Genomic DNA, 13,200 nt, shown 5'->3' on the forward strand with positions numbered 1-13,200 from the left:
TAACTACACATGGCTGCAAAGAGCAAAATGTATTTAAAAAAATACTTGTTTAAAATGCTTTTAAGATGTTTGAAAGTTAGGTAACTATGCACTACAGCTTCTTGTTGCATCTCTAAACTTTAAATGTGACAAATAAATCGAACACGGCTCTAATCACAATGTGATTACAAACCCTAAATATTAACACAGAAAGCACAATAATGTTCTTCTTCACCAGTGGATACATATATAAAAAAGAAAGAAAGAAAAAAAAAAAAAAAAGAACTATGACAATAAAAACATGACTTTTTTTATTATTATTTTGTATCATTAAAGTCAAAGTATCTTACAAAATATTGGAAAATAAAAATACCCCCAAACAGTGTTGGGGGTACAAGTTACAAGTAATGTGAGTTACGTAATCAGATTACTTTTTGAAGAAACTAATAAAGCAATAATGCATTACTTTTCAATTTACAAGAAAATATCTGAGTTACTTTTACAAACATAACATTTGTGGGTTTTTTTTTTAAATATAACTATAAAAATATAACTTTTTCATATTAAAAACAAACAAGCAAGCTCAGCCCAGATTTAAAAAGTAACGTAATGCATTACTTTCCATAAAAAGTAACTAAGAAACTTAATTAGTTAGAGTGACGCAATATTGTATGCATTACTTTTAAAAGTACCTTTCCTCAACACCGCCCCCAAACCTGTACATTTTAATGAATCATGTTTATCTTACATACAAAAAACATTATTGCCTTCTCTGACAATGTTATGGATGTGACTGTACAAACTGGCAGCAGAACTGCGTGTTCCTGAGCCACCACAGGCAAAGATGGTGGATTTCAAATCATGTTATCTTATGCCAACTGAGCAACCATTTCTTTCTCTTCAAACTCTTTTCTGAGAGTCTCCTCTTTTTCTCTGAACTGATTCACCATTTTTGTCCTTTCCTCATCTGTTTTTCTTTTCTCTTTGTCTAGTCTCTCCATCATGGTTTCCATTTCCATGTCGTATTTTGTCTGGATTTCACTTTCTTTTTCTTTCAGTATTTCCTCCACTCTTTTTTTTAATGGACATCTCTGCTTCCTCAATCATGCTGTTTGTGAAATATTGCCCCTTATTAGATTTTTTCACCTCTTCTATCATATTTAAAAGCCAAGTAACTTTTGCGTTATCTTTTTTGTCTCTGTTATTAAAAACTATAAACCTGTTTCCACAGTCCCTGATCAATTTCTTGAGATCTACATTTTTACTTTTCTCTACATACTGTTCTATTGTTTCATTTTTCAGATCATCTCCTCTAATCAACAGAACAATGCTGAACTGTTCAGAACTTGGACCAAAAATCATTTTTATCAGATCCACAGTGTTTTTCTCTTCATTGGTAAATCTTCCCACACCCAAGACAATAATGAAGACATGCGGTCCAGGTGCTGACAGTGAAACACATTTCACAATTTCTTCCTGCACTTTTTCCTTTGACAGTGTGGTGTCAAAGAGACCTGGAGTATCAACAACAGCTACAGGTCTACCCTGAACTTCTCCAACTCCTTTCATGCAGACATTCGTCACAGAATCTGAACTGACTTCAGTATGAAACTCTTCTCTCCCCAGGATGGTGTTTCCTGTTTCACTTTTTCCATTTCCAGTCTTTCCAATCAGCACAATTCTTAAAAAGCCTGAATCTGATGGTGCATCTTCACCTGAAATGAGAAATTATAGACTTTTAACAATTTACAATACGTTTGCGTCAAGTACTACACAAATAAATAATTAAATAATGGACTACAGCTCAACATTAAAGCATGTCCACTTAAATTCTACTAAATAACTTTTGTACTTAGACAAGTGTATGTCTAGTGCAATGAACATTTTAATCTGGAAAATCGCAATGAAAAATGTATTTAGAAAGAAAAACTGTGATTAACTTAACTTTGTGACAACTCTTTGATTTTGATCTCCATTTCACTCAGTTTTTCCTCTAGCTCATATCTGACTCTGTTCTCTTGAGCCTTTATATACATCTGAAGTGAGTAGGGTTCTGTTTTAATGCTCTCTATACACTCCAACAGGTCAGAGATCTGTTCAAAGTTTCTATAGTCCTTCAATCCCATTACATTGTAAAGACCTCCATACAGACTAACAACTGTTTGAGATTCTGTGGTTATCACAGAATTTCTCACACTTTGGTCAACAGTGAGATTTGTAGTGAAGAGCACCATGAAGTGGTGAATTTTTCTCCAGTTCTATTTTGTGTTCATCAGTAAGTGGACCAACAGGAATAATGATGAGGAGGAAAATATGAACTCCAGAATCACAGAGAGACAAACAGCGGAGAGTCTGGCACATCACTTCCTCTTCTGAGAGCTCAGTGAGAGCATGTACCTTCACCTCTGTCTTTACACAAACTAAACTAGACTCTCTCTGATGTGTGGATGAAGTTTTCCCTTGTAACATATCAGACACAGAGACCTTGAGCTTTGTATTTCTTCCACACAGCACCAAGTTGAATTTTGCTTTTTCAGAAGCAGAAGCTGAAAATGAAAAACAGTTTAAGAAACAGTTGACTTTGGTCCTTATATTATCAGTTTCCTTAAACAACATCAATATAAAATACTGCAAAATATAATTAGTAAACAGATTACATTAAATTCTACTTATTTGAAATCAAGTGATGGCTAAGTTTGCGGACTCACTGTTAGGATGAATATGCTCTGGACTGTGCTTTCTTTTACCAACTATGAAAAAAAGAAGAACACACCTGAATCAGCTAATCAAGGTTTTTTCAGTCTTATTAGAAACATTCAGGCAGGTGTGTTGGAGCAGGTTGGAGCTAAACTTTATGAATACTTCAAGAAATCTTTATTTATTCTTAATTTATATTTATTTATATTCTATATTTTTAGTGAATACATTTCTAATAAATTTCTTATTTTTAAGTGATAGTCTTCCATATACACCCATAAATTGCATGAGAACTCCCAACCACACCCACATGAATGACATGAAATAATTGCACTGTGCTTTAGTGTTAAAATGCAAGTAATATAGCCAAAAATCTTTCTTTTTTATCATAAAATTAAAATATTTTGAATTAAATGAATCCATTGTATATAGGTAAACAATTGGTAATGTGCATACACTTAGTAAAGTAATACTGAGACTTACAGAAAAACTGTAGAAAACCTCCACCATCATTTCCCTTTTTATTTCCTTCTTCCTCCACTTCCACTCTGACCACTGATGCACTGATTCTTTCTTCTGCATCATCAAATACCTCACGTTTGAGAAACTCTTCATATTCATCCTTTACCTTCTCTACTCTTTGAATGATCTCAGAGTAACATCCTGGTTGTCTTTGATCAAACTGGATATGTCCTCCTCCACACTCCTTTATTGCATAGCATAGCATTATTCTTTAGCACAGGAGCTCAGAGTCTTTGTATCAGTAGTTAACACTATTGTGCGTTTAATTGCCTTGTCACTGAACTGTTTCAGTACATAATTCATTCTTCATATGTCATCCTCACTAAAGTCATTATGCTGTAGTATGAGTATGATCGCATGAGGTCCTGGATCAGACAGATACACACACTCTTTCACTCTCGTAGAAATCTGAATGTGGTAGGATCATTTATGACAGTGATGGGTCTGTCCACCGATCTTTGAATCGAATGTGTAGTACACATTTAACAGATTTAAAACTGTAAAGTGATAGTTACCAGGAAACATAGTTGAAATTATAGCTTTAGGACTGTGATTGTTTCCTTTTTGTTGTTGTTGCTTTTTTCGAGACTTATGAACACCCACTTTGACCAGCGATTCTCTGTTTTTCACATAATTCTGTTTCAAGTCTAGACAAAACCAACCAGAGCACAAAGTAAACACACAATAAAACAAACACACTACTAAAGTAGGATAAAACTCTAATTTTTGCATATTAAATTAAACAGATTTATTGCTATTTTTACCCATTGTGGACGTGATTTCATCCTCATTGCCCTCAAGTCTTCAAACTGAAAGAGATAGTTTTACAACATAATGTAGAAAACACACCTGGTGGAGCGTGAATGCCTAAATCGAACCTGTTTGAGCCTCTGTGGGTTTTGAATGTCATCTGACACACCTATATGTGACCCTGGACCACAAAAGCAATCTTAAGTCGCTGGGGTATACTTGTAGCAATAGCCAAAAATACACTGTATATGGGTCAAAATTATAAATTTTTCTTTTATGCCAAAAATCATTATATTGAGTAAAGATCATGTTCCATAAAGATATTTTGTAAATGTCTTACTTTAAATGTATCAAAACTTAATTTTTGATTAGTGATATGCATTGCTAAGAACTTAATTTGGACAACTTTAAAGGCGTTTTTTCTCAATATTTCGATTTTTTTTGCACCCTCAGATTCCAGATTTTCAAATAGTTGTATCTCAGCCAAATATTGTCCGATCCTAACAGACCATGCATCAACGGAAAGCTTATTTATTCAGCTTTCAGATGATGTATAAATCTCAATTTCGAAAAATTGACACTTAAGACTGGTTTTGTCGTCCAGGGTCACATATCTTGTCTTGGAGTCTCTAAATAAGCTGAAGACCTGTGTCAGGTCTGACAAACATACAAAACGTGCACTTTTGGGGACCACTGTAATAAATGAACATGAGTTAACTTCATAATCATCAACATGTTTTAAGTGGAGATTTTGACCAGTTCTCAGCCTGTAGAAACGAAAATATTTAAGTGTGAAGAAGAAAGATTTTTATTTTTTTTTTTACCATGAACCTTTATAATTGCTATCTATCTCGGGGTAGCCCAGACACTAGACTAGAGAACCATGTACAGTACAAAGCAACGATAAATCACAGAAGTAACACTATGTTCTTCACACAGTAGGGGCGGTAGAGAGTTTTCTGCACACGCTGTTCACGCTGCAGAGGGAGAACGTGCTCTGACGACAGCTCTCCACTGAATGAAGTCAGCTGACTTCTCTCGTTCCTCACGTCTCTCACCAAAGCATCTGGACACAGGACTGTCTCATTATCTGAGGTATTTACACATTTTGAAATGATAATCATATAGTTTTTTTTTTTTTTTCAAGCTGAGACCACTGTATTGCAGAAGTGTACTTGTTAGGTTAATCAAACAGAAAATATGATTTTCTCAGATTCTCTTTGTAATTTTTTCTTATCATATAATCATATAACAGCTAATTTTACTGATGTACATTGTGTGTTGTGTCGCTGAATCATTGCTCGCTTGGCCTCTGCATGCAGCTCGTTAACGTTACGTTATTTTCCCTGCAACACTGAGAATAACAACCCACTTGGATGCTAAACAGATTGCTGGAGAATTTCAGTATATTATCTATATAATCATTTCAAGTGTTCACGAATCACTTTACTCGCTTTAATTAATGGGAGTCAAAATTACCTTAGATTTTCAGCAAAGGTCAAATTCTATCAGCAGCATCGTGATCATGTGATCATGCAGCAGCATCTCTTCGCAGCTCGATATCCAGTGCACATAACAGATACAAGCATTAAACGATCTTTGAATACATCTGGTCTCTGGAGAATACATATTTAATATCCTTATTATTTAATCCTCTCATCTTTGTCTCTGTAGAGATGATTTTATTTGGGCACTGTAAAATTTGATGCCCAATTAGGTTATATGTAAGTAGGCAGCTTACTAGGTTTTGACACACAACCGTTGCCTGCTGTTTTCCAATTAACAACAGCATACTAGGTTCTGCAGGCCACATGTCTGTACAGTTTTGTTCTGTAATGACAGAACTCAGTTTTTCACCTGTTTTCAAAAGTCTGATTTGAACATATTTCATACCAATTGGACCATTTGTCCCCAGTAAACACGGATGTCATAGGAGCATCATGTGATTATAAATTCACAAAAACCTGTAAGTTACTTATAAGCAGTATAAATTGTGGTTCCTCTTGTGGTTCTCGAGGAATATAAAAAAATATGACTTTTTTTTTTTTTTTTTTTTGTCAGTGTCATGCATGGTTTTTACAGAACATTTGGGGTGTTTAGTTGGCTGGTTGTCAAATAAAAAGCATTTGTTCTGTCATAAATTGCCACTACAAAACATAGTTTTTCCAGATTTGCTCAACTGTCTGTTTTCCCAACTTCCTCACATGGTTTCTGTTTTACAGTCAGTGTCATGTGCCCTTGGTCATGTGACTGTGTTCCATGTTTGTCCTACATATAAATGTTGTATAAATATAAACGGGCTTTTTACACAATAGACAATCTCCTGTCCTGGAAATTGCCATTGTTACTACTGCAGATCATTCTGAAATAAACATATAAAAGGTAACAAGATAACTGAAAAATAGTACATTAAACACATTTATTCATTTTTAAATATATTTAATCTATATTAATATATAAATGAATCACAATAATAAGCAGCTTGTGTAAGTGAGCAGAATGTTCAGAAGTGTAGAAATAAGTATAGAAAGTAAGTTTTATTTTATTTTATTTTTTTACTTTATTTTGTATCAGACACATTCAGAATGGACTTCTCCAAGCTTCCCAAGATCCGAGATGAGGAGCAGGAGGGACAATTCGGATATGTGCATGGCGTATCTGGACCTGGTTAGTAGGAATTCAGATGTCATAGTTTTTATTTTATTTTATTTTTTTTTTAATTATGTTGTCACCAGAGCTTTAGATTTTTATTTTATGTTTTGATTTATGTTTTTTTATGTTTTTGTTTTATCATTATGCCACCAGAGATTTTTATACTTTTTATATATATATATATATATATATATATATATATATATATATTATATAGTGTATATTGTTAAACTTTAACTGTTCACAAGTAATTTTTGATGATAACTTTACTGACTCACTAACTGTGTTATAGTGGTGACGGCCACCAGTATGGCAGGAGCTGCCATGTACGAGCTGGTGCGAGTGGGCCACAGTGAGCTTGTGGGAGAGATCATTAGACTGGAGGGTGACATGGCCACCATTCAGGTCTATGAAGAGACATGTATCCTATTCTTACCTTAGTACAGGAGATACTTCCTGTTGTTTATGTTGTACACAATGCGTAGAATCTGTCAAATAGTATTGTAGTTTTCCTGAGCTTTCATCAGCTGGTGTGTCGGTTGGTGACCCTGTCCTGCGCACAGGGAAGCCCCTCTCTGTGGAGTTAGGACCAGGAATCATGGGCTCCATCTTTGATGGTATTCAACGTCCCCTCAAAGACATCAATGACCTCACCCAAAGCATCTACATTCCTAGAGGAGTCAACATTGGTGCCCTTAACCGTGATCTGAAATGGGAGTTCACTCCATCCAGGAGCGTGCGAGTAAGTGAAAAATTAGTTGTTAGGAGTTAAGATACTGAATTATTGGTGTTTGACAAGTTTAGTTTTGGTTATGACAAATGTGATTTTTATCTTTTTTTGGTTATGATTTAACATCCTTTCAGGTTCCAAGAAGGCAAATTACTTAGTAGCTTTAAGGGGTCATATCATGAGTATATCAACATTTTTTGTAATCTATTGCGATTTAAAAAGATCATTGTACTATAAAATCTTAGAAACATGACAGTTTGTGCTGTTCCTGGCTGTGTGTAGCACCTACAGCTCTGCATATATCCCAAATATAGAACCTCTTTTAAAGGAACGCCAGTGGTGTCAGGTGATTAATCAGATGATTGAATGATTTTTAAGCTGTTGTTTCTGTGTCCAGGTTGGCAGTCACGTCACTGGAGGTGATATCTATGGTATGGTGCTTGAAAACTCTCTTATTAAACACAAAATAATGTTACCACCAAAAAGCAGAGGAACTGTCACATACGTAGCACCACCAGGAAACTATGATGTCTCGGTGAGGCTAATAAAATCTACATCTTTTTCCAAAAAATTTAAATGACAGTAACTTTGACACAGAAGTCAATGTGAATGTGTGTTTGTCAGGATGTGGTGTTGGAGTTGGAGTTTGAGGGGGTAAAAGAGAAGTACACAATGGTTCAAGTGTGGCCAGTGCGTCAGGTCCGGCCAGTCACCGAGAAACTTCCTGCAAATCACCCTCTGCTGACTGGTCAGCGGGTACTGGACGCCCTCTTTCCGTGAGTCACGCTGTGTGAAATGATTCCATAGGAAATTAAATAATATAGGTTTTCCATTAAAAAAAAAAAAAAACGTGATTTTTAACCGTATTTTTTCAGAATAATAGTCACAATTCTCAGATGAAACAATGGACAAATCATGTATTTCTAAAGCTTTATTTTCCCCAAAGGATTTTTTTATAATAATATAGCACTTTTCCTAAACATCAACCAACAGAAATGGTAGTGAATAAATAATTATAGGGAAAAAATTTACAGTAGTAGTATTGTGAAAGTGGATGTTTTAAACATTGCAGAGATACACAGATATACACAACCATTCAAATGTTTGGGGTCATTTGTTAGTGTTTTTAAAATAAGTCTCCTGTACTCCCCAAGGCTGCATTTATGTGATCAAAAACAGTAGTATTGTGAAATATTACAACCCTTTGATCAAAATACAACAGTTTTCTATTTTCAATTTATTTTCAGCCACATTACTCCAGTCTTCAGTGTCACATGATCCTTCAGAAATCATACTAATATGCTGCTTAAAAAATATTTATTGTTATCAATGTTGAAACCATTTATTCTATTTAATATATTTGAGGAAACCTTGATACATTTTGTAATATTTTAAGTGTCTGTACTGTCACTTTTGATCTGTTTAATGCATCATTGCTGAATAAAAGTATTAATTGCTTTAAAAAATCCCAAGCCTTTGAACAGTAGTGTAAATGTTTGGTAGTTTAACAGATCTTTCGACTTTCACTGTTTGATTAAACAGGTGTGTGCAGGGAGGGACCACAGCCATCCCTGGTGCCTTCGGATGTGGTAAAACTGTGATCTCTCAGTCCCTGTCTAAGTACTCCAACAGTGATGTCATCGTCTACGTCGGCTGTGGAGAGCGTGGTAACGAGATGTCTGAAGTACTCCGAGACTTCCCTGAGGTGAACAGCACTGTCATTGTAACAGCAAACAGCAAAAATAATAGATGGTACAGTGATTGATACTTCTCTTGCCCTATAGCTGACCATGGAGGTGGATGGGAAAGTGGAGAGCATCATGAAGAGAACAGCCTTGGTTGCTAACACATCCAACATGCCTGTGGCTGCCAGAGAAGCTTCCATTTACACAGGTTTATTCAACATTTGATACAAAAATAATGTGTGCACTTTAAAACCCAGCAAGCTGTGTTGTCATCATTAATGGGTGTTTATTCCATCCAGGAATCACGCTGTCTGAGTATTTCAGGGACATGGGCTACAATGTGAGCATGATGGCTGACTCCACCTCTCGATGGGCAGAAGCTCTGAGGGAGATCTCCGGTCGTCTGGCTGAGATGCCTGCTGGTATGTGTGCCGTGACCATCTCAGTCATGACAGCAAATATTATAAAGTACAAATTATAAACTACATTTGTGCTGGTGTGCTTGTGTCCACAGATAGCGGTTATCCTGCCTATCTCGGAGCACGTCTGGCTTCATTTTATGAGCGTGCTGGTCGAGTTAAATGTCTTGGCAACCCAGAGAGAGAGGGCAGTGTGAGCATTGTGGGAGCGTAAGTATATCTGTTGGACTTGTTTAAATGCTTTTTCAGACTCGATCATTTGCTTTTGTAAAGTTTTGATTTATTATTTACGACTGCTGTTGTCACTGCGTTGTCTGCAGGCTCACTGAAGCTTTTTTGTTTTAATTGCAGTGTGTCTCCCCCTGGTGGTGATTTCTCAGATCCTGTGACATCTGCTACTCTTGGTATTGTACAAGTAAGTGTAGATTTCCTTCACACAGCAGTCTTAAAGGGATAGTGTGTTTCTGTCATCATTTACTCGTCCTCAAGTAGTTCCAAACCTGTATGAATGTCTTTGTTCTGCTGAACACAAAAAGGAAGATATTCTGAAGAATGTGGGAAACAGAGCAGTTCTGGGGCACCATTGGCTTCCATAGTATATTTCTTTTCCTACTATGGAAGTCAATGGTGCCCCAAAACAGCCTGGTTACAAACTTTCTTCAAAATATCTTCCTTTGTGTTCGGAAGAACAAAGAAATTCATACAGGTTTGGAACTACTTGAGGGTGAGGAAACGATGACAGAATTGTCATTTTTGGGTGAACTATCCCTTTAACACACTGGCTCATAGCAGAATAACATTATTTGTTCTTCTTGCAGAAATAAACAGTCCTTTTTTGTTATTGTAATCCTTCCATTCTTTCTCACTTCCAGGTGTTTTGGGGTCTGGATAAAAAGCTGGCTCAGAGAAAGCACTTTCCTTCAGTGAACTGGCTCATCAGTTACAGCAAGTACACACGAGCACTGGACGAGTACTACGACAAGCACTTCCCTGAATTTGTGCCACTGCGTACCAAAGCCAAAGAGATCCTGCAGGAAGAGGAAGACTTGGCTGAGATTGTGCAGCTTGTGGGGAAGGTGGGTTTGTGGGTTCATGCATGTTTACTGTTTGTATACATCACTTTTTGTGGTATTATTACAGGTAAAACACATTTATTTTTTAGGCATCTTTGGCTGAAACAGATAAGATCACGCTGGAAGTTGCCAAATTAATCAAAGATGATTTCCTGCAGCAAAATGGATACACGCCTTATGACAGGTATTGAACTGATTGATACTGAGGATCAACTGCTTTGTCAAATGACATGTGACGGTATGGATCTGAAATTCTCAATTTCTCATTTTCAGGTTTTGTCCATTCTATAAGACAGTGGGTATCTTGTCCAACATGATTGCGTTCTATGATATGGCACGTCATGCCGTAGAGACCACTGCACAGAGTGACAATAAGATCACCTGGGCCATGATCCGGGAACACATGGGAGAAATTCTCTACAGGATCAGTTCCATGAAATTCAAGGTACAGGATGTAAACATTGTTTGTGTTTAGTCTCACATGATAAAATGAATCATGCCTTGATTATGTCTAAACCAGTAGACTCCAAGCCACTTTAATAAAATTATTTTAACACATTATTTGACATAATTAAGTAAACTTGCAGCCCTTTTGGAAGTTTGCTGAGGTTCCCAACTAGTGTCCACTGCTCTACCACTTGATTTATTATGACTTCCATTATCTTGGTTTGCCAATAGCTTGGTTCCTCTTTCATAGTGATCATTCAAGTCTTGTGAACAAGCTAAACAGTGCAGTTTAATCTTATCTATCTTATCTAATGGCCAGTTCTCCCCCGACTGAGCCTGGTTTCTCCCAAGGTTTTTTTTTCTCCATTCTGTTTGGTTTCCTTGGGAGTTTTGGTTCCTTGCCGCTGTCGCCTCTGGCTTGCTCAGTTGGGGACACTTAATTTCTAGCGATTATCGCCGATTTGATTGCACAGACACTATTTAAACTAAACTGAGCTAGACAATGACATCTCTGAATTCAATAATGAGATGCCTTTAACTGAAAATTGAGTATTTAATCTTATTTCAAAAATGTCTTTCAATGTCTGTAACTGTATTTCAGGACCCAGTAAAAGAGGGCGAGGAGAAGATCAAAGCTGATTACGCTCAGCTCCATGAAGACATGCAGAACTCCTTCCGAACACTGGAAGACTAAGAGTCTGTCCTTAGCCATCATTCTCAGGGCAGGGCAGCAGAACCCCACATCCCCCATACGCACACACTCAATGTCCTTTTCGTTCGTCTTATTGCTGTCTAATACATTACACTGCTTTTTGTGCATCTTGTGGTGTTCTAGATGCTCTAGTGTTCTTGAGGTGTCTCAAAATACCTTTGTTTGTGTGTGTATGTGTGCGTGCGTGCATTTGTGTATATGTGCAATCTGTATGATCCTCTACAAAGCCTCTGCTCTGCTCCAGTTTATATTTTACAGATCATCCTCTCTATAGATGTTATTAAATAACTTGATGTAATTATTGTTCTATTTTTATCTGTACAGAAGACTGGAAGACATGACTTCAGAGATTCACTATATTTACTGCTGGAATATTTACAGTTTCAATGGTTGCCAACATATTTCTTGTTGTTTTTGGTATGGATGTTTATTGCAGTATCGTCTTGTATATTTCTTTGAGGACACTTCCTCTTCATTGCTCACATGAGTCCTGGAAAAAAAAAAAATAAATATTGATGAATTTACATGTATTGTGAATACCAGTATTTAAGTGGATGTGTTTTGGGGTCCTGCATTTTTAAGCAAAATGCTTTTAGTAGTTTGTTTTAACCAAATATATATTCCATCTTTGATGGCATAAATGTTTGATCCTTTTCAGATAAAATTTGAGCAAGCAAGATTAGCATGGCTATTAATATGAAATATGTGGAAATGATGCCCTACTTTCAAAATATCTTCTATTACTCCAAATGAAGATGTTAACTTTTCTTAGTCATGTGCTCATCGTTTTACACCTGTTTTGAGGTATGTACTGTGTAAACAGTGCTTTAAAAATAAATTGGGTGGTGGTGTGTTTACAACCTTTTCATCACTCTGTATAATCCAGTTCCTCAAGCATTTCTAGCTTTGTGCAAGTCATTGTGCAGCCAAGAACTATGCACTTCTTACCAATATCATATGAGCTGGCATGTAAAATGGCATATCATAAAAGCGAATAATTATTCCCCATATTTATGGGGTAAAAAACTGTTTTGTCATAAACTTAAATCCATTTTAACATCTAGATTACAAATGTAGCTATTAAGATAGGAATGTCTCTGATTTAGTATCTACCTGCGTCTGTACTATTCATCCAAACACTTTTTTTAGGGCGGTATTACACCTTTCTTCCATTTCTTCCCCTTTAAGTTTGGTTTGTTCTCAGAGGTGGATTATCATGTTCATGCAGAAGTGTCTGCATTTAAATGCAATCTATTTACCTAAGTATGTGTGCATATGAATGATGTCAGTTTGTTTAACTGGTCTTACTGCATTTTCCCATCTTCAAACTGGAATGTGGCTACTCTAGTTCCCTGCCCTGGTTTCTTGTCTATACAGTTCTAACACTTATTCTTATCTCCATGTGTTGCATAAACTGTCATAACCAACTTGTGTCTATGATTAGGTTGTTTGACTTTATCTTATTACACATCATATGCCATAATTCCATAGATAAATCTAGCCTTAAACCGATATGACCTTAAGTGTCAGAACC

The 13,200-nt window shown here is 36.2% G+C and overlaps 1 protein-coding gene and 1 pseudogene across 1 annotated transcript; one reads left to right on the top strand and one right to left on the bottom strand.

Moving 5' to 3' along the window:
* Window positions 1-573: 573 nt before the first annotated feature.
* On the bottom strand, window positions 574-3,966 carry LOC131532843 (GTPase IMAP family member 8-like; annotated as a pseudogene).
* Window positions 3,967-4,887: 921 nt separating this feature from the next.
* On the top strand, window positions 4,888-12,190 carry atp6v1ab (ATPase H+ transporting V1 subunit Ab). Its single transcript, XM_058765433.1, has 15 exons — window positions 4,888-5,043; window positions 6,523-6,615; window positions 6,893-7,021; window positions 7,128-7,342; window positions 7,728-7,865; window positions 7,955-8,106; window positions 8,873-9,035; window positions 9,115-9,223; window positions 9,315-9,437; window positions 9,530-9,644; window positions 9,786-9,849; window positions 10,307-10,510; window positions 10,597-10,691; window positions 10,781-10,952; window positions 11,556-12,190. The coding sequence occupies exons 2-15, from the start codon at window positions 6,534-6,536 to the stop codon at window positions 11,646-11,648; spliced, it is 1,854 nt and encodes a 617-aa protein (XP_058621416.1). The 5' UTR covers window positions 4,888-5,043; window positions 6,523-6,533; the 3' UTR covers window positions 11,649-12,190.
* The last annotated feature ends 1,010 nt before the right edge of the window (window positions 12,191-13,200 follow it).

The sequence above is a fragment of the Onychostoma macrolepis genome, chromosome 24 (assembly GCF_012432095.1).
Source record: "Onychostoma macrolepis isolate SWU-2019 chromosome 24, ASM1243209v1, whole genome shotgun sequence".
In the NCBI taxonomy this organism is placed as follows: domain Eukaryota; kingdom Metazoa; phylum Chordata; class Actinopteri; order Cypriniformes; family Cyprinidae; genus Onychostoma; species Onychostoma macrolepis.

What these genes read in the sequence shown, in the direction of transcription:
- atp6v1ab (XM_058765433.1), top strand. Translation starts at nt 6,534, where the DNA reads ATGGACTTCTCCAAGCTTCCCAAGATCCGAGATGAGGAGCAGGAGGGA. An exon ending in CTCCATCCAGGAGCGTGCGA is followed by an intron (nt 7,343 to 7,727) that starts GTAAGTGAAAAA and finishes TTCTGTGTCCAG; the next exon opens with GTTGGCAGTCACGTCACTGG. An exon ending in TACTCCGAGACTTCCCTGAG is followed by an intron (nt 9,036 to 9,114) that starts GTGAACAGCACT and finishes CTTGCCCTATAG; the next exon opens with CTGACCATGGAGGTGGATGG.